Genomic DNA, 25,357 nt, shown 5'->3' on the forward strand with positions numbered 1-25,357 from the left:
GGCACATCTTAACACCTCTCAACAGAACATTTTCCCAGGCTCAGCCAGGCCTTCAAATGCTAATGAAGGTGGTCAGCTGAAACATTCACACCTAGCTTCAGCAGAGAGCTCTTTGCCCCACCCCAGTCATTCCACAGATATATATACCCATTTTCCTAGTTCCAACAGACCTCACTACCTCTGAGGATGCCTGCCATAGATGCAGGTGAAACGTCAGGAGAAATGCCTCTAGAACATGGCCCTATAGCCCGAAAAAACCTACAAGAACCTTTTTATTTATTTATTTGCTACATTTGCTACAGGCAACTTGGGGCGGTTCATAAGATAGCAATTTGATGCCAACAACATCATAAAACATTTAAAAGCAATAACATATCAATTAAGATATGGCCCTTAATTGGTTCAACTCATTTCTCTGGAACCGGAGTCAACGCGTGGAGTACATGGATCAAGTCTCCGATAGATCCCCCCTCCTATGTGGGGTCCCCCAAGGTGCAATTCTCTTTCCTCTTCTCTTCAACATCTACGTTAGACCCCTTGCTAGTTTGGCTCGGAGTTTCGGCCTGGACTGCTATCAATATGCAGACGATACCCAACTCCTGCGCCTGGAGCAACGTCAATTCCAGACAATTTCACCCTATTTCTGGAAGCTCTGTCAAACTGGCTACGTGCTAGCAGACTGAAGGTGAACCTGGCGAAGACTGAGATTCTCTGGCATGGCCGCCCGGCAGGTCTGACTCCTCCATTACCCACCTTCGATGGTGCCGCCCTATCTCCATCGACCACTGTTAAGAGCTTAGGTGTCATCCTGGATTCACAGCTGACAATGGAAGCTCAGGTCGCTGCTGCCAGCAAACAGGCCTTTTTCCATCTACGACACGTGAGGCAACTGGCACCCTACCTATCTGACGAGGCTCTGGCAACTGTCATCCATGCCACGGTCACATCTAGGCTGGACTATTGCAATGCCCTGTATGTGGGCCTTCCGATGTCTACGACCCGAAAGCTTCGTATTGTTCAGAATGCGGCAGCCAGGCTACTCACAAGAACGCCCATGAAATGCCATATAACACCAGTGCTGCAACATTTACATTGGCTTCCAACTGAGTACCGTGGCCTGTATAAGATGCTAGCTCTGACCTTTAAAACCCTTTACGGCCAGGGTCCATCGTACCTTAGGGACCGCCTCTCCTTCTCCCATCATCGGAGGTCGCAACGACCAGCCCAATGTGACTTACTCCATATACCGGGTCCTAGAGAAGTGGACTTGGAAAGGACCAGACGCAGGGCTTTTTCTATTTCTGCCCCTGCCTTGTGGAATTCCTTGCCGCCCTACATGAGAGCCATGCGTGACTGAGGGCCTTTTACTCTCGCACTTAAGACCTGGCTTTTTACTAGAGCATTCGATCTCTGTTAATTTTTAATTTTTGTATGTATGTATTTTATCTTTTATAATTTAGCTGTAAATCGCCTGGAGCATTCTCAGATGGAGGGCGATTAATAAGTTATTAAATGATGATGATGATGATGATGATGATGATGATGAAAGATGATCCAAAAAAAAAAAAAACAGAACCCCTAACCTTTCCAAGATACGTTAACAAACATTGTTTTCTGAAAGAAACCAGTATCTTTCCTTCAAATCCAACTGAAAGATTTGGTCCATCGATAAAGATCACATAATCCTGGAGAGAGCCTGCGTTATCAATGCATAATTCACTAAGCATCCAGTGCTCTCTATTTAGCCTTTAGAAACAACTAGCTCCAACAGACAAGAGTTCTTTGTCCCACCCTGGTCATTCCACAGATATATAAACCCATTTTCCTAGTTCCAACAGACCTCACTATGCTTGCCATAGATGCAGGCGAAATGTCAGGAGAGAATGCCTCTAGAACATGGCCATATAGCCCGAAAAAACCTACAACAAACAGTGATTCCGGCCATGAAAGCCTTAGACAATACTTATCAATGTTGTTTATTTGTTTTAAAAGCACCATCAAGTTTGCTGATTTAGAAGAAATTATGTACTGAAATCCTATAACTAGCCCATCTTTGTATTCTGGAACTGGAATCCCTTTCAATGGTTCCCTAACTTTGGTCTTCCAGACATCGAAAAGCCCCAAGCAACATACTCATTTTTGAAGAATTATGAGTGTTGTAGTCCTAAACATCTAGAAGCCCAGAGTTTGAAATCCTTAGATTGCTACCTCTGAATCTTGACTTCTTACCCATCTTAGACAATACATCCTCCACACTATTTGGCCATTAGGTACTGCTTCTGAAACATCATCTCCATCTTGGACCTCGTTACATGGCCAGTGGCGAGTGGTGGTGGAGCTCCTCTTTAGGGCGAGGCGTAGAGCCTTCATCTTGCAACGCATCGCCTTGTCTCGCCAGCCAACAGGATAATCACATAAAGAGAAGTGAGGAGCACACGTGGTTTACACAACTTTTCCCCATGTAGCTGGCATGGATCTAGCAACATGGGAAGCCTCCTGTGTTGCCAGCTCCATGGGGGGAAGCTGTGCACACTACGCGTGTTCCTCGCTTCCAATTCCATGTGATTGCCCTCTCAGCTGGCGAGGTGAGGCAAGATGAGGGCTCTATGCCTCACCCTTAGAGGAGCACCTCCACCGGCTGTGTGATGAAGTCCTTATGTTGTTCTTTAGGTCTCTGCAAATCCAAGAAACTGTGTGCCCTAAACCCAAGCATTAAAATGGCTGATCCCTCTGAGTGTTGACTGTCTCCACATTACAGGCTAAGCATCCCTTATCCTGAATTCCAAAATCCAAAATACTCCAAAACTGCAAATTGACCATATGAGTGGCTGAAACTGTAGTACCTTTGCTTTCTCATTGTTCAATACACATAAACTTTGTTTGAGGCACAAAATTATTTTAAAATATTGTGTATAAAATTCCCTTCATTCTGTGTGTAAAATCTTTATAAATAAAAATGTAATGTTCGTTTGTGGGATTAACAGAACCCAAAAACCAGTGGGCCAATTGGCACAAAATTTGGACAGCATACACCTAACAACGCAATGTATGTCCTTCACACACAAAATTTTTGATTTTGTCATTTGGGAGTTGTAGTTGCTGGGATTTATAGTTTACTTACAATCAAAGAGCATTCAGAACTCCATCAATGATGGAATTGAACCAAACATGGCACACAAAACTCCCATGACCAACAGAAAACACTAGAAGGGTTTGGTGGGCATTGACTTTGAGTTTGGGAGTTGTAGTTCACCTACATCCAGAGAGCACTGTGTATTCAAACAATGAGGGATCTGGACCAAACTTGGCACAAATATTCCATATGCCCAAATATGAACACAGATGGAGTTTGGGGGAAATAGACCTTGACATTTGGGATTTGTCGATACAGGGATTTATAGTTCACTTACAATCAAAGAGCATTCTGAATCCCACAAACGACGGAATTGGGGCAAATTTCTCACACAGAACCCTCCTGACCAACAGAAAATACTTAAGGCCATCCAGTCCAATTCTCTTCACCAGGGCAAGGAAATGTAATTAGAGCCCTCCTGACAAAGAGCCATCCAACCACATATATAGATAGATAGATAGATAGATAGATAGATAGATAGATATGATTTACACACAGAGGCGGCCCTAGGTAATTTTCAACGGTAAGCAAACAGTATTTTGGCGCCCCCCCCCCCCAAACCAATCACTGATATATATATTCTGTTCATCCTGGGAGTTCTGTGTGCCATATTTGGTTCAATTCCATCTTTGGTGGAGTTCAGAATGCTCTTTGATTGTAGGTGAACTATACATCCCAGTAGCTACAACACACATATGTCAAGGTCTATTTTCCCCCAAAAGTGCCTCAAGAGCACACTTGGGCAAAATCAACTATACTGCAAATGCTTATTTTGCATAATGGGTTGAGCCGCCCCTGCACACACATACACAGATATCGCATCATAGATTTGAAAGGGACCCCTAAAGAAGGACAATGATATGTTGCATTTTCTAGAGTGGGCAAACCAGACAATCTCCACATCAACACTGAAAAAGTAACAACAAGAAATACTATTTACCCACAAGCATCAAGAAATTACATAGATTAGAAACCAATGCTTTCTCATTACTTTATTTTCCAGATCACCAGACTGGGCCACAGCAACACGTGGCAGGGGACAGCTAGTATGTATATAAAAATACATTAATTAATGTTTAGACTTGGATCCCATCTCTACAATAACTCATTATGCATGTATATGGAAATACGGGTTTTTCAAAATCCAAAATGCTTCTTTTCCCAAGCATTTCAGAGAAGGGATATTTAACTGCAGTAAGTGGGTAAGATAATTACCATAGGAATATGATCCTACAAGGGTTAGGAAATCCTTCTGAAAGCTTTCTGGTTCATCAGAAACAAGGACCTGCTCAGTAAATGTATATCATGAGGCAGAAATCAGAACTCCATCCTTTTTAATTAAGACACAGGATGACATTTGAACAGAAAATGAAGGTTTATGTCGACAGGAGATTTAAGGAGGTCAAATTCTCATAGCTCATTATGAATACTTAAGGGATGACTAACTAACTACTTTCATTCAATGTTTAATTTAAATTTATTAGTAGAAACTTTTTAACGCTTCAGTGGGTAGATGGAAACAACATTTTTTCAGTACATAAAATATTCCTTTCTTTATAATATGAAGTAGACAGAAGGCAAGAGGAGCTGCTTGGCTTTGACCAAACAGATCCTTGCGGATCCATAATGTTCAGACAGCTCTAACATGCATCTTAAAGATACAGGATGCTAGCCACATAATACTACTGCTCACGCTCTCTAGATATGATTATTCTTTCTTGCTGTTATACACACACACACACACACACAGAGATATATATATATATATATATATATATATATATATATATATATATATCTTATATGCCGCCACTCCCCTAGGGCTCGGAGCGGCTTACAAGAACAAACTAAAAACTAACACAAATTAAACAACATATCAAAGATCAAAAGACAAATATGTCTTACAAGCCCAGTGGAAAGCTGATAAATCCCGCAAGGCACAGACTTCTGGTGGCAGAGTGTTCCATAACAATGGTGCCACTACTGTGAAGGCTCTGCGTCTGGTTGCTGTTAGACGCAAGGTTTTAAAATTGGGAACTTCCAATAAATCTTGGTCCTCAGAGCGGAGGGATCTCTGGGGTTGGTAGGGGGTGAGGTGGTCCCTCAGGTACATCGGCCCCAGACCATACAAGGCCTTAAAGGTAAGCACCATCACTTTAAAAGTGAACCGGTGCTCAATTGGTAACCAATGCAGTTGCAATAAAATTGGTGTTTTATGGCATCTCACTGGAGTTCTCGCAAGAAGCCGAGCAACTGCATTTTGTACCAACTTGAGCTTCTGGATCACCAGTAGAGGAAGGCCAATGTAGAGGGCATTACAGTAGTCCAGTCTTGAGATGACTGTAGCCTGGATCACCGTAGCTAGGTCATCCCTGGACAGGTAGGGGGCCAGCCGTCTAGCCTGCCGCAGATGAAAGAAAGTGGTTCTGCTAACGGCAGAGACCTGGGCCTCCATCGTCAGCAGAGGGCCCAAAAGGACTCCCAGACTCTTTACCAATGATGACGGGCATAGTGCCTTGTCATCCAGGGTAGGCAGCTGGATATCCCCACTGCCCAGTCGACCCAGCCACAGAATTTCCATTTTTGCCGGGTTCACCCTCAACCTGCTGGCATGCAGTAATGGCCTCAAGGCATTGATGAAAATTATCGGGTACAGAGTCCGGTCGGCCTTCCATCTTCAACATAAGCTGAGTGTCATCAGCGTACTGGTAACACTCAAGCCCAAAACCTCGAACCAGCTGAGCAAGTGGGCGAATGTAGATGTTAAATAACAGAGGGGAGAGAATGGCCCCTTGAGGAACCCCGCAAAATAGAGGGGACACTCAGAGACCAGGCCTCCCCTCTCCACTCGCTGTCCATGGTTGTGAAGGAAGGAGGACAGCCAATTTAAAGCTGTCCCCCTGACTCCAACAACAGCAAGGCGATGGATCAGAAGATTGTAATCGACTGTGTCAAATGCTGCTGTGAGATCCAATAACACAAGCAGAGCCGACCCACCTTGGTCAAGCTGGCATCGTTATGTCTTAGAAGATTTGAAATGCAGTTGTAATCTAACCCAAGTGTGTGTGGTGAGGCTATATAAAGAGGATGAAAGAATCCATGTTTCTCTCTCCTGTGTGACTCAGTGTGAGTATCTGCCCATGTTGTATGTGAATATCTGATGACTCTGGTTGTTTGCAAGTAAAAGAGAGAAAGTGGATCTGCATATCCTGTTTGTATACTTGTACATATTGCAACTATGAAAATTTGGATGAAAACCTGAATCCATGAATGTACTATATGGTGTGTATGTAAGTTTGGATGCTGGCAGTTGGACTCTGCTAATAGACAGGCTGAAGTAGGTGCTTGCTGTGAAAGGCCCTGCAGATTAGTAGGAGACATCATCTGAGCTTCTTGCCTTCAGCCATACTTATAATTGGTATATTCTTGCAGTATAAATGATAAGTATTGATACAATTGTCTTCTATTATTCTATATGGTAAAGAAAACAAATTGCTATTAATAACAAGGAAAAGTAACAAATCACTGCCATAAAGTACAAACTGAAGATGACTAATACCTTGGCAAATTCATGGCAATGAAACACCTTAAGCGAATAAATGATGCACACCCGAAAAGAGCTGCATGGATGGGGGCAGGAAAACATTCTGCACATATGTCTACTAAGACACTTCATCGAGCCAGAACACATAGAGAAGCAGTTTGTAAAATTTAGACTTTTGGAAAGCAAAGCAGGTTTTGCTCAAAGCAAAAGAGGTTTCACTAAAAGGCTTAGGATAAGAGGTTCAGAGAACCTGGTTCTCTGTGGTTTCGTGGTTTGAGTGTTGGACTAGGACATTGGGAGACTGGGGACTAAATCCCTGCTCCGCCATGGAAACCCAGTGGGTGATATAATAATAATAATGTTGTTTTACTGATGTATGTATTGTCGGGCTTGGCTTCATGTAAGCTGTCCTGAGTCCCCTTGGGGAGATGGTGGTGGGATATAAATAAAGTTTATTATTATTATTATCATTATATCATCATCATTATTATTAAGTGATTTGGAGGACAAAGTGCTAAAAGGTAAATGTAGTCCCCTGACATTAAGTCCAGTCATGTCTGACTCTGGGGTGTGGTGCTCATCTCCATTTCTAAGCCGAAGAGCCAGCGTTGTCCATAGACACCTCCAAGGTCATGTGGCTGGCATGACTGCATGGAGCACTGTTACCTTCCCGCCGGAGCAGTACCTATTGATCTACTCACATTTGCATGTTTTTGAACTGCTAGGTTGGCAGAAGCTAGGGCTGACAGCGGAAGCTCACGCCGCTCCCCGGAATCGAACCTGCGACCTTTCGATCAACAAGCTCAGCAGCTCAGTGCTTTAACCCACTGCGCCACCGGGGGCTCCAGACAAAGTGCTATGAGATCATTATTCCGGGAAGGCACACTGGAACAGCAACGTCTTCAAGCTCGTCCTGAAGACTGCCAAAGTTGGGGCCTGTCTGATGTCTTTAGGGAGTGCGTTCCAGAGTCGAGGGGCCACCACCGAAAAGGCCCTCTCTCTCGTCCCCGCCAATCGCGCCTGCGATGCTAGTGGGATCGAGAGCAGGGCCTCTCCAGCTGATCGAAGGGATCATGTGGGTTCATATATGGAGATGCGGTCACGCAGTTAGGCAGGTTATTATTATTATTATTATTATTATTATTATTATATTCAATAAGGTACTTGGAATTTCTTTCTTGTTTTGGACTACCATTCCCAGAACCCTGTTGTCAGTATGGCCACACATTGTGACAGTAGATTTCTAAGAGGTGTAGCAAAAAGGAAAAAAAAATCAAACAAGCTCTGCAAAACAGTATATTACTTAGGAAATACACTTAAATGTATCTGAAGCAACAACCTTTTTTTCTTTGGAAAAATAATTTGTGAGGAAGGGTTGATTTTCTTTTCTTCTATACGAGTGACCCATAGGCCATGATTAAGAGAAGTTGTTGCATGTACCAAAGTGTTGATATGTACTATAATGTATTCATTAAACATCAAGCCATATGCTGGATATATAACTCTCGTGCATCATTAAACACACTTGCTTCCGAATGTACATGAACCACACAATTTTGAGACATCTGAATCAACATAAATTCTTCCAACAGACTTTGGTAACTAGGAAAGCTGCTTGAAAAGTCCATACCTGCCTTAATCTAGCTGTCACCTAATAAGTCACATTACTTCTTGGGAGGAGAGCAATGTCCAATCTCGATAAAATAGTGAAGAGTAGAGACACCACAATGGCAACCAAGATCCGCATAGTTAAAGCAATGGTATTCCCCATAGTCACCTAAGGATGTGGTGGAGGCTCCTTCTTTGGAAGCTTTTAAACAGAGGCTGGATGGCCATCTGTCAGGGGTGATTTGAATGCAATATTCCTGCTTCTTGGCAGGGGGTTGGACTGGATGGCCCATGCGGTCTCTTCCAACTCTTTGATTCTATGATTCTGTGATTCTAGTACACAGCAAACAAGGTCACTATGCTGGCTGTTGTATCAGATCACGTGTTGGACACTTCCCAAATATTATTATTATTATTCATAATATAATATAATGAATATAATATATAGACATTTATTGAGGCTCCACAACAAAAGTTTTGCTTCAAACAGGGTCCCACAGCTGAAAAAGTTTGAGAACCCCTTCTCTAGACATCTAGTGCAGAGGGCAATTTAGGGACAGACAAGGCTGCAATTCTTGATCCATTATGGCAGCATCCATTGCACTTCGCCTACCTTCCCTTGGTGTGCAAAGACAGAGGAATAAGTGCACTACAAGCATTGTTTTGAAAATATAAAGAAGGAAGGATCCTCCAATGAGAGACCTATATGTTGCTATAAGAGGCATCTATTGACTTGGCTTTAATTTTCCTGCTTAGGCTATTGGTACTGTCCTTACGGTGGCTGCATTGTGGTGCCCTGCTTATTGATATGAAGATACAGTGTCACTGTCTCTGGACCTGATTCCATATGGCCCTGTTATTTGATACTGCTGAGTAAGGCATTTTGAATATTACGTTTTGCAGTCATTAAAAAGTGACTGAGAAATGCTGCTGCTGAAAGGTTTTGCACAATAAGCAGTTTCTGGATTTCTTCACCATAACCAAGGGTGGAGTAGGCAGACAAAAGGCCAGGATCATGTCATAGCCATTCTCTTTGAGTTAAGTGCAATCTAGAACATACAAAAGAGGGGAAACAAGCAATTCAAAAATTGCAGTTCTTCCTGCCAAATGTCTCCCTGTCAATTCCGTATATATTGGTTTTATTATGTTATTTTGTATGGTTTATTTCATTTTGTTGCATTGTGTATTTTGTTGTGTTTAATATTTTTTAATTGTTTTATATTGTATTATTCTTGGGCTCGGCCTCATGTTCCCATTGGGGAGATGGTGGCGGGGTATAAATAAAGATTATTATTATTATTATTATTATTATTATTATTATTATTATTTGAAACACAACAAGATGAGTCCACAGTAGACACTCTGCTGGCTGTTGAATTGCATCACACATCTTTGATTGTAGGTAAACTATAAATCCCAGCAACGACAATTCCCAAATGACAAAATCATTTTTTTTGAGTGAAGGACATACATTGGGTTGTTAGGTGTCTTGTGTCCAAATTTGGTGTCAATTCGTCCAACGGTTTTTGAGTTCTGTGAATCCCACAAACCGTTGGACGAATTGACACCAAATTTGGACACAAGACACGTAACAACTCAATGTATGTCCTTCACTCAAAAAATTGAGTTTGTCATTTGGGAGTTACAGTCTTATTTTTATTTATATTACATTTTTTATTTATATAGATGATGATGATAATGATGATGATGATGATTATTATTATTATATACAGGCCTTCCTTCTATGCATTGTTGTTCATTCGTTCAGTCGTCTCCGACTCTTCGTGACCTCATGGACCAGCCCACGCCAGAGCTCCCTGTCGGCCGTCACCACCCCCAGCTCCCTCAAGGTCAGTCCAGTCACTTCAAGGATGCCATCCATCCATCTTGCCCTTGGTCGGCCCCTCTTCCTTTTGCCTTCCACTTTCCCCAGCATAATTGTCTTCTCTAGGCTTTCCTGTCTCCTCATGATGTGGCCAAAGTACTTCAACTTTGTCTCTAGTATCTTTCCCTCCAGTGAGCTCGGGGCGCTGGAGCTTGAGCACCTCAATGATATCATGAGCGAAACCGTGAAGGGACACCCAAGACGGGACGGTTGTGGCAGAGAGGTCAGACCAAGCGTGATCCCTGGGGAAGGCAATGGCAAACCACTCCAGTATCCTTGCCAAGAAAACTAAATGGACCAGTACAACCAGAGATATGTCGGTATGCCATTGGAAGATGGGACTCCCAGGTCGGAAGATGGCCAAAATGCTACTGAGGAGGAGCAGAGGATAAGTTCAACTAGCCCCAGATGTGATGACGCAGCTAGCTCAAAGCCGAAAGGAAGGCTAGCGGCCAACGGTACTGGAGGTGAACGACGAATCCGATGCTCTAAAGATCAACACACCTTCTATGCATACCCTTAGCTAAAAGAACAGAGAACTTTTTCAGCCACCATCTCACACCAGATGCCTTGGTCTGGGTGGGGCAGCTCAGAGAAAGAGGCAGGATCTTTCACATCACACATTTCCCTTCACAGCAAATGGGTTCAATTTGGAATTGAGCGACTTTTGAAGCCAGGATGAAAATTAATCACATAATGATTTGCATGAGAACGATTCCAATTAGAATCGCCACCCTATAGATAAACACACTCTGAAATAGTGGGAAAGACCTTGCTTTGTAGTATTCTTTCACCACCATCACAGCATGTACAAAAAGGCAGGTCATAGCATGCTAAGGCGAATTCGGCAAGCATGAAGGAGCCGGGAGCCTAGAGTGAGCATTCAACGGAAACACCCTGACCTGTCCATGGTGCTGAATGAAGCGTGTTCTTTGGCCTGCTGGGCTGGGGGCAGAGGGTCCTTTCCCTGGGGCTGATTACACTATCAGTACTGCTTAGCCGTGGCTCGGTTCAGACAAAAGGGCACAATCTCCTCCACAATGGGGACCAACCCCCTCAACAGGCAGCCCAGGTGTGCCAAGTGTGGTGAAAAGAGCCATTTGTCTGAACTGCTTGAGCTAGAAATCAGCCGTACAAAAGCCTGGCAGGAAGAAATGGTGGGCGTGGGTGGGCTTGAGGTAGTTAAAGCAATAACTTCATGCTTTAGTGTCTTGTGCCTTAGATCCCTCCCAAAGAGAGGAGGAGGGTTGAGTTTTGATTCGCTCATGGCAACAAAACAGCTAATGCATCCAGCTACAGTCAGATTTAAATCGCCCATGTCGTAATGTGGTTCAACTGTCATGTGCCCCAGTTCCCAACTCTTAGGAGGACAGTATCTGGCCTCTTTCAACAGGGCAACAACACAACAATGAAAAGACTCCCCTCAATCCAATGCCCTCCCAATAATAATCTATATAAATAAAAAGGCAATGTTCGTTTGTGGGATTAACAGAATTCAAAAACCACTTGTCTTAATGTGGTTCAACTGTCATGAGCCCCAGTTCCCAACTCTTGGGAGGACAGTATCTGGCCTCTTTCAACAGGGCAACAACACAACAATGAAAAGACTCCCCTCAATCCAATGCCCCCCCAATAATAATCTATACAAATCAAAATGTAATGTTCGTTTGTGGAATTAACAGAACTCAAAAACCACTTGTCTTAATGTGGTTCAACTGTCATGAGCCTCAGTTCCCAACTCTTGGGAGGACAGTATCTGGCCTCTTTCAACAGAGCAACAACACAACAGGGCCTGAGGTGGCAATGAAAAGACTCCCCTCAATCCAATGCCCTCCCAATAATAATCTATATAAATAAAAATGTAATGTTCGTTTGTGGGATTAACAGAACTCAAAAACCACTTGTCGTAATGTGGTTCAACTGTCATGCGCCCCAGTTCCCAACTCTTGGGAGGACAGTATCTGGCCTCTTTCAACAGGGCAACAACACAACAATGAAAAGACTCCCCTCAATCCAATGCCCTCCCAATAATAATCTATATAAATAAAAATGTAATGTTCGTTTGTGGGATTAACAGAACTCAAAAACCACTTGTCTTAATGTGGTTCAACTGTCATGAGCCCCAGTTCCCAACTCTTGGGAGGACAGTATCTGGCCTCTTTCAACAGGGCAACAACACAACAATGAAAAGACTCCCCTCAATCCAATGCCCTCCCAATAATAATCTATATAAATAAAAATGTAATGTTCGTTTGTGGGATTAACAGAACTCAAAAACCACTTGTCTTAATGTGGTTCAACTGTCATGAGCCCCAGTTCCCAACTCTTGGGAGGACAGTATCTGGCCTCTTTCAACAGGGCAACAACACAACAATGAAAAGACTCCCCTCAATCCAATGCCCTCCCAATAATAATCTATATAAATACAAATGTAATGTTCGTTTGTGGGATTAACAGAACTCAAAAACCACTTGTCTTAATGTGGTTCAACTGTCATGAGCCCCAGTTCCCAAATCTTGGGAGGACAGTATCTGGCCTCTTTCAACAGGGCAACAACACAACAATGAAAAAACTCCCCTCAATCCAATGCCCTCCCAATAATAATCTATATAAATACAAATGTAATGTTCGTTTGTGGGATTGACAGAACTCAAAAACCACTTGTCTTAATGTGGTTCAACTGTCATGAGCCCCAGTTCCCAACTATTGGGAGGACAGTATCTGGCCTCTTTCAACAGGGCAACAACACAACAGTGACTGAGGTGGCAACGAAAAGACTCCCCTCAATCCAATGCCCCCCAATAATAATCTATATAAATAAAAATGTAATGATCGTTTGTGGGATTAACAGAACTCAAAAACCACTTGTCTTAATGTGGTTCGACTGTCATGAGCCCCAGTTCCCAACTCTTGGGAGGACAGTATCTGGCCTCTTTCAACAGGGCAACAACACAACAGTGACTGAGGTGGCAATGAAAAGACTCCCCTCAATCCAATGCCCTCCCAATAATAATCTATATAAATAAAAATGTAATGTTTGTTTGTGGGGTTAACAGAACACAAACACCACTTGTCTTAATGTGGTTCGACTGTCATGAGCCCCAGTTCCCAACTCTTGGGAGGACAGTATCTGGCCTCTTTCAACAGGGCAACAACACAACAATGAAAAGACTCCCCTCAATCCAATGCCCTCCCAATAATAATCTATATAAATACAAATGTAATGTTCGTTTGTGGGATTAACAGAACTCAAAAACCACTTGTCTTAATGTGGTTCAACTGTCATGAGCCCCAGTTTCCAACTCTTGGGAGGACAGTATCTGGCCTCTTTCAACAGGGCAACAACACAACAATGAAAAGACTCCCCTCAATCCAATGCCCTCCCAATAATTATCTATATAAATAAAAATGTAATGATTGTTTGTGGGATTAACAGAACTCAAAAACCACTTGTCTTAATGTGGTTCAACTGTCATGAGCCCCAGTTCCCAACTCTTGGGAGGACAGTATCTGGCCTCTTTCAACAGGGCAACAACACAACAGTGACTGAGGTGGCAATGAAAAGACTCCCTTCAATCCAATGCCCTCCCAATAATAATCTATATAAATAAAAATGTAATGTTCGTTTGTGGGATTAACAAAACTCAAAATCCACTAGGGAAATTGACACCAAATTTGGACACAACATACCTAACAACCCAATGTATGTCCTTCTCTCAAAAAAAATTGAGTTTGTCATTTGGGAGTTGTAGTTGCTGGGCTTTATAGTTCCCCTAAATCAAAGAGCATTCTGAACTCCACCAGTGATGGAATTGAACCAGTCTTGGGACACAGGACTCCCATGACCAACAGATAATACTAGAAAGGTTTGGTGGGCATTGACCTTGAGTTTGGGAGTTGTAGTTCACCTATATCCAGAGAGCACTGAGGACACAAACAATGATAGATTGTTTGTGTCCTCAAACATATGCCCAAATATGAACCACAGATGGAGTTTGGGGGAAATAGACCCTGACATTTGGGAGTTGTAGTTACTGGGATTTATAGTTCACCTACAATCAAAGAGCACTCTGAACAACACCAACGAGAGAATTGGGCCAAACTTCCCACAGAGAACTCCCATGACCAACAGAAATGCTGCCTTAAGGCCATCCAGTCCAACTCCCTTCACCAGGGCAGGAAAATGTAATCAAAGTCCTCCTGACAAAGAGCCATCCAGCCATAGATATAGATAGATATATATTATTCACACACAGAGAGACATATAGTATCATAGATTTGAAAGGGACCCCTAAAGAGCATGCTGAACCCCACCAATGACAGAATTGGGGCAAACTTCCCACACAGAACCACCATACTTAAGGCCATCCAGTCCAACTCCCTTCACCAGGGCAAGAAAACGTGATTTTGTAATTTGGGAGTTGTAGTTCTTGGGATTTGCAGTTCACCTACAATCAAACAGCATTCTGAACTCCACCAATGATGGAATGGAACCAATCTTGGGACACAGGACTCCCATGACCAACAGAAAATACTAGAAGGGTTTGGTGAGCATTGATCTTGTGTTTGGGAGTTTTAGTTCACCTACATCTAGAGAGCACTGTGAACTCAAACAATGATGGATCTGGACCAAACTTGGCACGAATCCTCAATTTGCCCAAATGTGAATTCTGGTGGAGTTTGTGGGAAATAGACCCTGACATTTGGGAGTTGTAGTCTCTGGGATTTATACTTCACCTACAATCAAAGAGCATGTTGAACCCCACCAATGACAGAATTGGGGCAAACTTCCCACACAGGACCCCCATGACCAGTCCAACTCCCTTCACCAGGGCAAGAAAACGTAATCAAAGCCCTCCTGAGAAAGAGCCATCCAGCCATAGATATAGATAGATAGATAGATAGATAGATAGATAGATAGATAGATAGATAGTTATGATTCACACAGAGAGATATAGATAGATTTGGAAGGGACCCCTAAAACACGACAATTATATGTCGCATGTTCCCGAGTAGGCAAACCAGACAATCTCCACATCAACACTGACATAGAAACAACAAGGAATACTGTTTAGCCACAAGCATAAAGGAATTACATATATTAGAAACCATTACTTTATTTTCCAGATCACTAGACTGGGCCACAGCAATGCGTAGCAGGGGACGGATAATAATAATAATAATAATAATAATAATAATAATAATTATTATTATTATTATTATTATTATTATAACAGCAACAACTTTATTTATATACTGCTCCATCTCCCTGAGGGGATTCAGAGCGGTTCCCAAGTAACATCACAAAACGTACAGAGTAAACACAACATAACAATAAGATTAACAAACAAAATATAAGCATAAAAATTGTCGCCATAACACACACATATTAAAAGTAATTCTACCTGTTCAAGGCAAAAAAAAGGCAATTAAAAATTGCCGGGCCAAGATTTGTGCAAGTCCAAACATTTTTCCGGGGCCCGAGAATTAAGTGCAATGCTATGCAATGCTATGGCAGGCAACGATAATATTAGGTACGGATCTGTGGCTGTTCATTCTGGGGCCGATTAGAGGAAAGAATCTGGGTAACTAGTAGGAAGAATAAGGCCGTATTCGACAATGTGTAGGGCTGAGTTAGAACTGGTCATTTTCAAAGGCTTGTTGAAACCACCAGGTCTTCAAGATCTTACGAAAGGAGGGGAGGGATGAGGCCTGTCTTATTTCCCTTGGAAGGGCATTCCAGAGACGGGAGGGGGGGGGGCACCACTGAGAAGGCCCCCGGTGGCACAGTGGGTTAAACCCCTGTGCTGGCAGGACTGAAGACCGACAGGTCGCAGGTTCAAATCCAGAGAGAGTGCGGATGAGCTCCCTCTATCAGCTCCAGCTCCTCATGCGGGGACATGAGAGAAGCCTCCCACAAGGATGATAAAACATCAAAACATCCGGGCGTCCCCTGGACAATGTCCTTGCAGACGGCCAATTCTCTTGCACCAGAAGCGACTTGCAGTTTCTCAAGTCACTCCTGACATGACCAAAAAAAAAACCCGCAGAAATGTCCACATGTTTATTTCTGCAAGAAAACTACTGTACTATATATGAGCTAAGGTAATGAGGAAGGTATTATAGAAAAAAATCCATGGCACATTGCAATCAAAGGTATATGCAATCTTTCAAGGGGTTTTTCCCATTTAGGAGAAGAATGGGAAGGGATTGTCTGCTGTCTACAAAGTGAAAGAGGGTCCACAAATTATTCTACTCACACTTTTGTTTCAGTCAATAATAAGGTAATTATTTCACCTAAATCAACTTCCATTGCTATAAATGAAGGTTCCTTCAGCCTGCCGAAGAGTTCTGTGCAATATAAACGCTTGCCTACACTTGCAACATACCAAACTCACTCAAATCAAAAGAATGCAATGCCTATTGAGGATGGATTTCTTGCAAAAGGTTGAAAAAAGTCAAAAGAGTGAAGAATGGAGGGGGCAGAGTGAAGAAAGGGGGGCAGGGGACAGTTCCATCTTGTCTCCTGCATATGTCATTAGTTGGAGACCCCTCCACCCAGCACTAACTGCTGCTCTGGGCCAGAGTGAAGGGGGGGGGGCAGGGGTCAGTTCCACCTTGTCTCTTCTGCGATGCTAATAATATAATATATTGTAGGGTTGTTGTAGGTTTTTCTGGGCTATATGGCCATGTTCTAAAGGCATTCTCTCCTGACGTTTCGCCTGCATCTATGGCAAGCATCCTCAGAGGTAGTGAGGTCTGTTGGAACTAGGAAAATGAGTTTATATATCTGTGGAATGACCAGGGTGGGACAAAGGACTTTTGTCTGCTGCAGCTAGGTGTGAATGTTTCAACTGACCACCTTGATTAGCATTTAATGGCTTGGAAGTGCCTGGGGGGAATCTTTTGTTGAAAGTGATTTGATGTGCCTGATTGTTTACTCTCTGTTGTTTTGCGGTTGTAATTTTTGAGTTTTTTTTAATACTGGTAGCCAGATTTTGTTCATTTTCATGGTTTCTTCCTTTCTATTGAAATTGTCCACATGCTTGTGGATTTCAATGTGGATTACATTAATATATTGTATATGCATATAATAGTTATAGTATTATAATGTAATACAATATAATACTAACAATAATGATATGATATTATAATAATATATTTTATATTACATGTCATATTAATAATAATATTACAATATAATGATATAGTACAATATAGTAATATATAATACTGATATTGTAATATGCTAATAATATAATATATGGTATGTGTGTGTGTGTGTGTATAGGGTCGTTGTAGGTTTTTTTGGGCCATATGGCCATGTTCTAGAGGCATTCTCTCCTGACGTTTCGCCTGCATCTATGGCAAGCATCCGCACTACCTCACTACCTCTGAGGATGCTTGTCCTAGATGCAGGCGAAACGTCAGGAGAGAATGCCTCTAGAACATGGCCACACCAAACAACTGCCAGGCCATCAAATGCTAATCGAGGTGGTCAGTTGAAACATTCACGCCTAGCTCCAACAGACAAGAGTTCTTTGCCCCACCCTGGTCATTCCACAGATATATAAACCCATTTTCCTAGTTCCAACAGACCTCACTACCTCTGAAGATGCTTGCCATAGATGCAGGCGAAATGTCAGGAGAGAATGCCTCTAGAACAGTGGCTCTCAACCTTCCTGATGCCGCGACCCCTTAATACAGTTCCTCATGTTGTGGTGACCCCCAACCATAAAATTATTTTCATTGTTACTTCATAAATGTAATTTTGCTACTGTTATGAATCGTAATATAAATATCTGATATGCAGGATGTATTTTCTTTCACTGAACAAAATTTGGCACAAATACCCAATATTCCCAAATTTTAATACTAGTGGGGTTGGGGGGAGGGACTAGTTTTATCATTTGAGAGTTGTACTTGCTGGAATTTATAGTTCATCTACAATCAAAGAGCATTCTGATCTCCACCAGTGATGGAACTGAACCAATCTTGGCACACAGGACTCCCATGACCATCAGAAAACACTAGCAGGGTTTGGTGGGCATGGATCTTGAGTTTGGGAGTTGTAGTTCATCTACATCTGTGGACTCAAACAATGATGGATCAGGACCAAATTTGGCATAAATACTCAATATGCCCAAATGTGAACACTGGTGGAGTTTGGGGGAAATAGACTTTGGTATTTGGGAGTTGTAGTTGCTGGGATTTATAGTTCACCTACAATCAAAGAGCATTCTGAACCCCACCAACAATAGAATTGGACCTAACGTTCCACACGTAACGCAGATGACCAAGAGAAAATAGTGTGTGATCTGATGGTCTTTGGCGACCCCTCAGACACCCTCTCACGACCCCCCCAGGGGTCCCGACCCCCAGTTGAGAAACACTGCTCTAGAACATGGCCATATAGCCCGAAAAACCTACAACAACCTAGTGATTCCGGCCATGAAAGCCTTCGACTATATATATATCTTCTTGGCTGCTCTGAGTCCCCTTCAGGGTGAGAAGGATGGCGTATAAATGTTGTAAATAAATAAATAAATAAATAAAAGATACATTTATTGACTACACAGAATAAACCTTTACAATTGAGTGGAGGAGTCTCTTGAGAATGCTACATAAAAATTGGGCTTTGAAAAGAGGTAATGATTTTATTGATTAGCCCTTAGGCCATATGACAAAACCAAACCCAACAAAACTTGATGACACCCTATATCAGTGGTTCTCAACCTTCCTAATGCCGCGACCCCTTAATGCAGTTCTTCATGTTGTGGTGACCCCCAACCATAACCCTAACATTATGAATGGCCATGTAAATAATGATCTGCAGGATGTATTTTCATTCACTGGAGCAAATTTGGCACAAATACCCAGTATGCCCAAATTTGAATACTGGTGGGGTTGGCGGGAGCATTGATTTTGTCATTTGGGAGTTGTAGTTGCTGGGATTTATAGTTAATATGTAAACAAAGAGCATTCTGAACCCCACCAACAATGGTATTGAACCAAAGTTGGGACAGAGAACTCCCATGATCAACAGAAAATCCTGAAAGGGTTTGGTGGGCGTTGACCTTGAGTTTGGGAGTTGTAGTTCGCCTACATCCAGACAGCACTATGGGCTCAAACAATGATGGATCTGGACCAAACTTGGTACGGATACTCAGTATGCCCAAATGTGAACACTGATGGGGTTTGGGAAAAATAGACTTTGACATTTGGGAGTTGTAGATACTGGGATTTATAGTTCACCTACAATCAAGGAGCGTTCTGAACCCCACCAATGATAGAAACTTTCCACACAGAACCCCCATGACCAACAGAAAATACTGTGTTTTCTGATGGTCTTTGGCGACCCCTCTGACACCCCTTCATGACCCCCTCAGGGGTCCCGACCCCCAGGTTGAGAAACACTACTCTATATAGTAAGTTACTGATTAAATATGAACTCAAGTCCCCCTTTCCTCATGCATTACTTTCCCATCAAGATTCTGGAGAACTTGTATTCTCTAGACTTGGCTGGATCCATTGCATTCTATTCCGGATCTCTGCAGCCAATAATTTGGGCTGTGGCTTTCCCTAAAGAGCCAACCCGTGCAACACAGAGATAACAGACCTCACCTGTAGCAAGGTGAGAAGACAGACAGGTTGCAACATCAGAAAAACTAGAAAGACAACTAACCTTATAGAAGTGGTGAAAATTAAAAAGTGAGGGTAGATCTGACATACGTTTCCTTAGTGGCACCCTCTCCATGTGGCCGGATACAGAATGAAATGGGAGCCAGGAGAGCTTACCTTTACCCACGTTGCCGGTTTAGCAGGTACCATGCATGATATGTAAAACTCAGCTTGGGAAGGGGCAGGAGAAGAGGGAACAAGAAAGGATATGGCCAGTCGATGAGCTTCTTGGCATATTTCCTGACAATATTATCTTCCCCAAAGATGAAGAGAGATCTGTTGACTGTGAAGCAGTTCTGTCGGACAGGTATGGGGTTGTACAGTGCCATCGTCCTGGCCCGCTGGGCTTTGGTTTGCTTGTACGCTACCGGGGTTCCTCCTGGGGGTGCAGGGGTTCCCTGGCGGTTCCTGTTCTGTTCGGTGGCTCCATCGCCGGATCCCACCCTGCCAGCCATCGCTTCTCCAAAACGAGCCATTCTAGAAGGAAAAGAGAGAAGTGATCTGATCAAGGCTCCCCTCCTGCTCAAAAAGAAGCAGTCCAACAGCAATGAAGGTGAGCGGGGAGGAGCAGGGTGGTGGTCTTCCCACAAAAAGCACCCCCGCTAGCCTCTTCCTTGTTGATGCTTTCAAAGCCACACGTTCATAGACTCCTCCATTCCTCTGGAAACAGCACTTAGTAGCCAGGCATACAATCCTTTCAATACAAAGCACAAGGCATTTTTGAAAGAAAAAGGGGAAGAAAATCCCACCTACAACTGAGCCAACTCAGCAAACAAAAGCCATGCCGAATGCTTCAGAGAATGGCCAGAATTCTCCTAAAAGGAGGTAGGTAGGTGTGCGTGTGGATGTATGTATGAGAGAGAATGTGTGTGTGCAAGCTGGAAGAAGCAAGCTCAGATTCAGCCCCTTTTTTTTCCCATGGAGATCTCTGCACCGAGGCTGGGCTTTTAATCAGAGGCGTTCTCCTGCTCCTCCTTTTCCTCCTCCTCCTGGCTTTGTTTAAGGACAATCACCAAAATAATAATAATAAAACAGGGCTTCTCCCCTTCTCCACTTCCTTCCTTGGACCCCCACCAAGGATCCAATCTAGAGGCACTCGGGGTGGTTGTCAAAATCAGACAGGAAAGGGGCTGTGATCCAAGCCCTTCCATCTGCCCATCAGGAAAGGGAGAAAATTGCAATTGGGTGAGAGCGAGGATGAGAAGAGGTGGAGAAACAGGTTGCAGCCCACTCTGCTCTAGTTAGAGAGCAAAGTGTTTCAACTTCCTTGCAGCCGGCTCCATCTTCCTGCTTAAAAGGAGAAAAGACTCTCAATTTATTCCTGAAAGGAGTGGGGAAAGAAGCATCCATCTCCCTCTCTTTCTCCCACACATGTACCTTTCACAAGAGAATTAATACCATTATTCTGAAACAGGAGTGAATGCTAACAATGGCTTTGACTAAGCTTGTGTGCCCTTCTATGCATCTCCCCCCTTTCTACACACACACAGCAGAGAGGGGAGGAGGGAGAATGATTTTCTGTTTTAACAACCAGAGTAATTTTCCCAAAAGAGGATAAGAAAGAAAGGAATGCGGAGGGTCATCAATAATAACAACAACAACTAGCTGTCCCTCACCACATGTTGCTGTGGCCCAGTCTGTTGATCTGGAAAATAAAGTAATGAGAACATGTTGGTTTCTAATATATGTAATGTATTGATGCTTGTGGGTAAACAGTATGTCTTGCTATTTCTTTGTCAGTGTTGATGTGGAGAGTGTCTGGTTTGCCCACAACATATCATTGTACTTCTTTAAGGGTCCCTTTCAAATCTAGGCTACTATATCTGTTTGTGTGTGAATCATATCTATTAGGCCTGTGCGGTTTCGTTCGTTAATTCGTTATTTCGTTATTAATTCGTTATTTTTACCACATCCGACGCGATTTCAAAACACATTTTCAAACCCGGAAGGGTTTAAAAATATCGAAACAGCAGCCCCATATATTTTACGAGCTTCAGCGCGTGTCGTTAATGGGATGGAGGCTGCTGAGTGCTGCTGGTGCCTGGGAGCCAATCCGGCGCTCCCAAGCACCCCAGCAGTGCACCGCCCCTGCCTGTTGGGCGCCCGGCCCGTGCGCGCTCACCCTTACAACCGGCCTCCGCGCGCCATCCAATCGGCTCCGGCTCCTGCGCCCTCCTGCTCCTCCTCCTCCTCCTGGCACTTCCTGCAACACAGCTGGGAGGAGGAGGAGGAGGAGGAGGAGGGCGCAGGAGCCGGAGCCGATTGGATGGCGCGCGGAGGCCGGTTGTAAGGGTGAGCCTCCGCGCGCCATCCAATCGGCTCCGGCTCCTGCGCCCTCCTGCTCCTCCTCCTCCTCCTGGCACTTCCTGCAACACAGCTGGGAGGAGGAGGAGGAGGAGGAGGAGGGCGCAGGAGCCGGAGCCGATTGGATGGCGCGCGGAGGCCGGTTGTGTGAGTTTTCAGGGCTGTATGAGTGTATGACCATGTTCCAGAAGCATTCTCTCCTGACATTTTGCCCACATCTATGGCAGGCATCCTCAGAGGTCTGTTGGAAACTAGGCAAATGGAGTTTATCTATGGAATGTCCAGGGTGGGAGAAATGAAAGCCATTCAATGCTAATCAAGGTGACCATTACTGCAACATTCACACTTACAAAATGTTTTGTAAATATTTACGAAATTTCGTAAATAACAAAACATTTTTTGGAAAGTTTTGTAAATATTTTAAATATCGAAACAAAAAAACACCCCAATTACAAATCGATTTTAGAAACAAATTTTTTCTTGATCAAACAGGCCTAATATCTATCTATTAGGCTTGGGTAACCACGGAAAAATTTGGTTCTAAACTCGTTTCGTTTTTAGGGGGCCTTTGCGTTTCGTTTTTTTAAAAGAATTCCGAAATTTTCCTTTAAAAAAGTTCGAAATATACGAAATTTCGTAAAATTACGAATCGATTCATTAATGGCGGACGCGGTTGCGCAATATGCTAAAAAACCCTCCAAATGGGACGGGGGAACTTCTGAAGCTTCCCTCTCCCTCTGTTGTTGACTGTTAGTGTGATAATTTATTTTTTATCACTGATAAAACAAACAACAACTATAAAACTTGCACCAGACATACGGAAATAATTACGAAACAATTACGAAACAATTACAAAATAAATTGGAAAAATTGTTTCGATTCTTAATTACTCCTCACAGTAGTCCTGCATGGCTCAATATTGGATCGTAAGCTAATTTAAATACGAATTAATAACGAATTACGAAATTAATGAACGAAACTGCCCAAGCCTACTATCTATCTATCTATCTATCTATCTATCTATCTATCTATCTATATCTATGGCTGGATGGCTCTTTGTCAGGAGGGCTTTGATTATGTTTTCTTGCCCTAATGAAGGGAGTTGGATTGGATGGCCTTAAGTATTTTCTGTTGGTCATGGGGGTTCTGTGTGGGAAGTTTGTCCCAATTCTGTTGTTCGTGAGGTTCAGAATGCTCTTTGATTGTAGGTGAACTGTGAATCCCAAATGTCAAGGTCTATTTCACCCAAACTCCCTCTGTGTTCATATTTGGGCATATTGAGTGCTTGTGCCAAGTTTGGTCCAGATCCATTATTGTTTGAGTTCACAGTGCTCTCTGGATGTAGGTGAACTACAACTCCCAAATTCAAGGTCAATATCCACCAAATCCTTCCAGTATTTTCTGTTGGTCATGGGAGTTCAAAAACCACTGGGGGAATTGACACCAAATTTGGACACAAGTCACCTAACAACCCAATGTATGTCCTTCACTTAAAAAATTGATTTTGTCACTTGGGAGTTGTAGTTGCTGGGATTTATAGTTCACCTACAATCAAAGAACATTCTGAACCCCATCAACAATGGAATTGAACCAAACTTGGCAAACATTACTCCCATGGCCAACAGAAAATACTGGAAGGGTTTGGTGGGCAGTGTCCTTTGGTTTTGGAGATGTAGTTCACCTACATCCAGAGATCACTGTGGACTTAAACAATGATGGATCTGGACCAAACTCTACAAGAATACTCAATATGCCCAAATGTGAACACTGGTGCAGTTTGCTGAAAATAGAATCTTGACATTTGGGAGTTGTAGTTGCTGGGATTTATAGTTCACCTACAATCACAGAGCATTCTGAACCCCACCAACGATAGAATTGGGCCAAACCTCCCACATAGAACCCACATGTGGGCCACAGCAACGTGTGGCAGGGGACGGCTAGTAAATAAATAAATACATATAAAATCACTGAATAGGAAAACGCAAACCACACACAAAGAGCCCACTAGGTTATTTCTTCATAGATAACTTCTCAATAGCTGCTGACTTTTAATAAGAGTCTGAAGATGGCTTCCATTTCTCTCTTTGTAACTCTGTTTCTTTTCTTTCTTTTTAACGTGCAGATATGTGAATGGAGATGGAATGAAAATCTGGAAAATGAAGAGCAATGCCCATTCCCCAGATGAGCTTAAGAAAACCCAGCTGAGATGTCCAGGCTGCCAGAAAACTGTCCTTCAAAAGCTATCATTTGCTGACATAGGTGCCTTTGCAGCAACTTTGGAAAAGTTACTTTTTTACTACAGCTGGCCATGCAGCAAGGCCATCACATGCTCTTAGCAGCACTCCCTCCCTGCATCCCTCAAACTGGAAATAAAATTCATAGAAAGAAAATGGGACTTGAATGTAGTTCTGAATATGTCCGGAAGCTTCAAATGGTCCAACAGACGGCAGCCAGATTGCTAACAGGAGCGGCGCTCAGGGAGCATACAACTCCTTTGCTGCGCCAGCTCCACTGGCTGCCAGTCTCCTACCGGGCACAATTCAAAGTGCTGGCTTTAGCCTACAAAGCCCTAAATGGTTCTAGCCCAACCTATCTGTCCGAACGCATCTCCCCTTATGAACCACCTAGGACTTTAAGATCGCCCAGGGCCCTGCTCTCGACTCCATCTGCATCACAAATATGCTTGGCGGGGACGAGAGACAGGGCCTTCTCAGTGGTGGCCCCTCGGCTATGGCACGCCCTTCCTAGGCACATTAGATCAGCTCCCTCCCTTTTGATTTTCTGAAGAAAAGTCAAAACCTGGCTGTTCGAGCAGGCACTTCCCCTTATGAACCATCTAGGACTTTAAGATCATCCAGGGAGGCCCTTCTCTCGACTCCATCTGCGTCACAAATACGCTTGGCGGGGATGAGAGACAGGGCCTTCTCTGTGGTGGCCTCTCGGCTATGGCACGCCCTTCCTAGGCACATTAGATTAGCTCCCTCCCTTTTGATTTTCTAAAGAAAAGTCAAAACCTGGCTGTTCGAGCAGGCACTTCCCCTTATGAACCATCTAGGACTTTAATATCATCCAGGGAGGCCCTTCTCTCGACTCCATCTGCGTCACAAATACGCTTGGCGGGGATGAGAGACAGGGCCTTCTCTGTGGTGGCCTCTCGGCTATGGCACGCCCTTCCTAGGCACATTAGATTAGCTCCCTCCCT

General features: G+C 43.3%; 1 protein-coding gene across 7 annotated transcripts in view; it reads right to left on the reverse strand.

Annotated features, from left to right (window-relative positions):
- CACNA1E (calcium voltage-gated channel subunit alpha1 E) overlaps nucleotides 1-25,357 on the reverse strand; it is a 575,426-nt gene that overhangs the window by 470,929 nt on the left and 79,140 nt on the right. For all 7 annotated transcript variants that reach the window (XM_067467631.1, XM_067467628.1, XM_067467632.1 and 4 more), the window contains exon 2: nucleotides 20,062-20,328. In XM_067467631.1, the coding sequence (XP_067323732.1) occupies nucleotides 20,062-20,328 (267 nt within the window). The remainder of the gene's footprint in view (nucleotides 1-20,061; nucleotides 20,329-25,357) is intronic.

This window comes from Anolis sagrei, chromosome 4 (genome assembly GCF_037176765.1).
Source record: "Anolis sagrei isolate rAnoSag1 chromosome 4, rAnoSag1.mat, whole genome shotgun sequence".
Taxonomy (NCBI): domain Eukaryota; kingdom Metazoa; phylum Chordata; class Lepidosauria; order Squamata; family Dactyloidae; genus Anolis; species Anolis sagrei.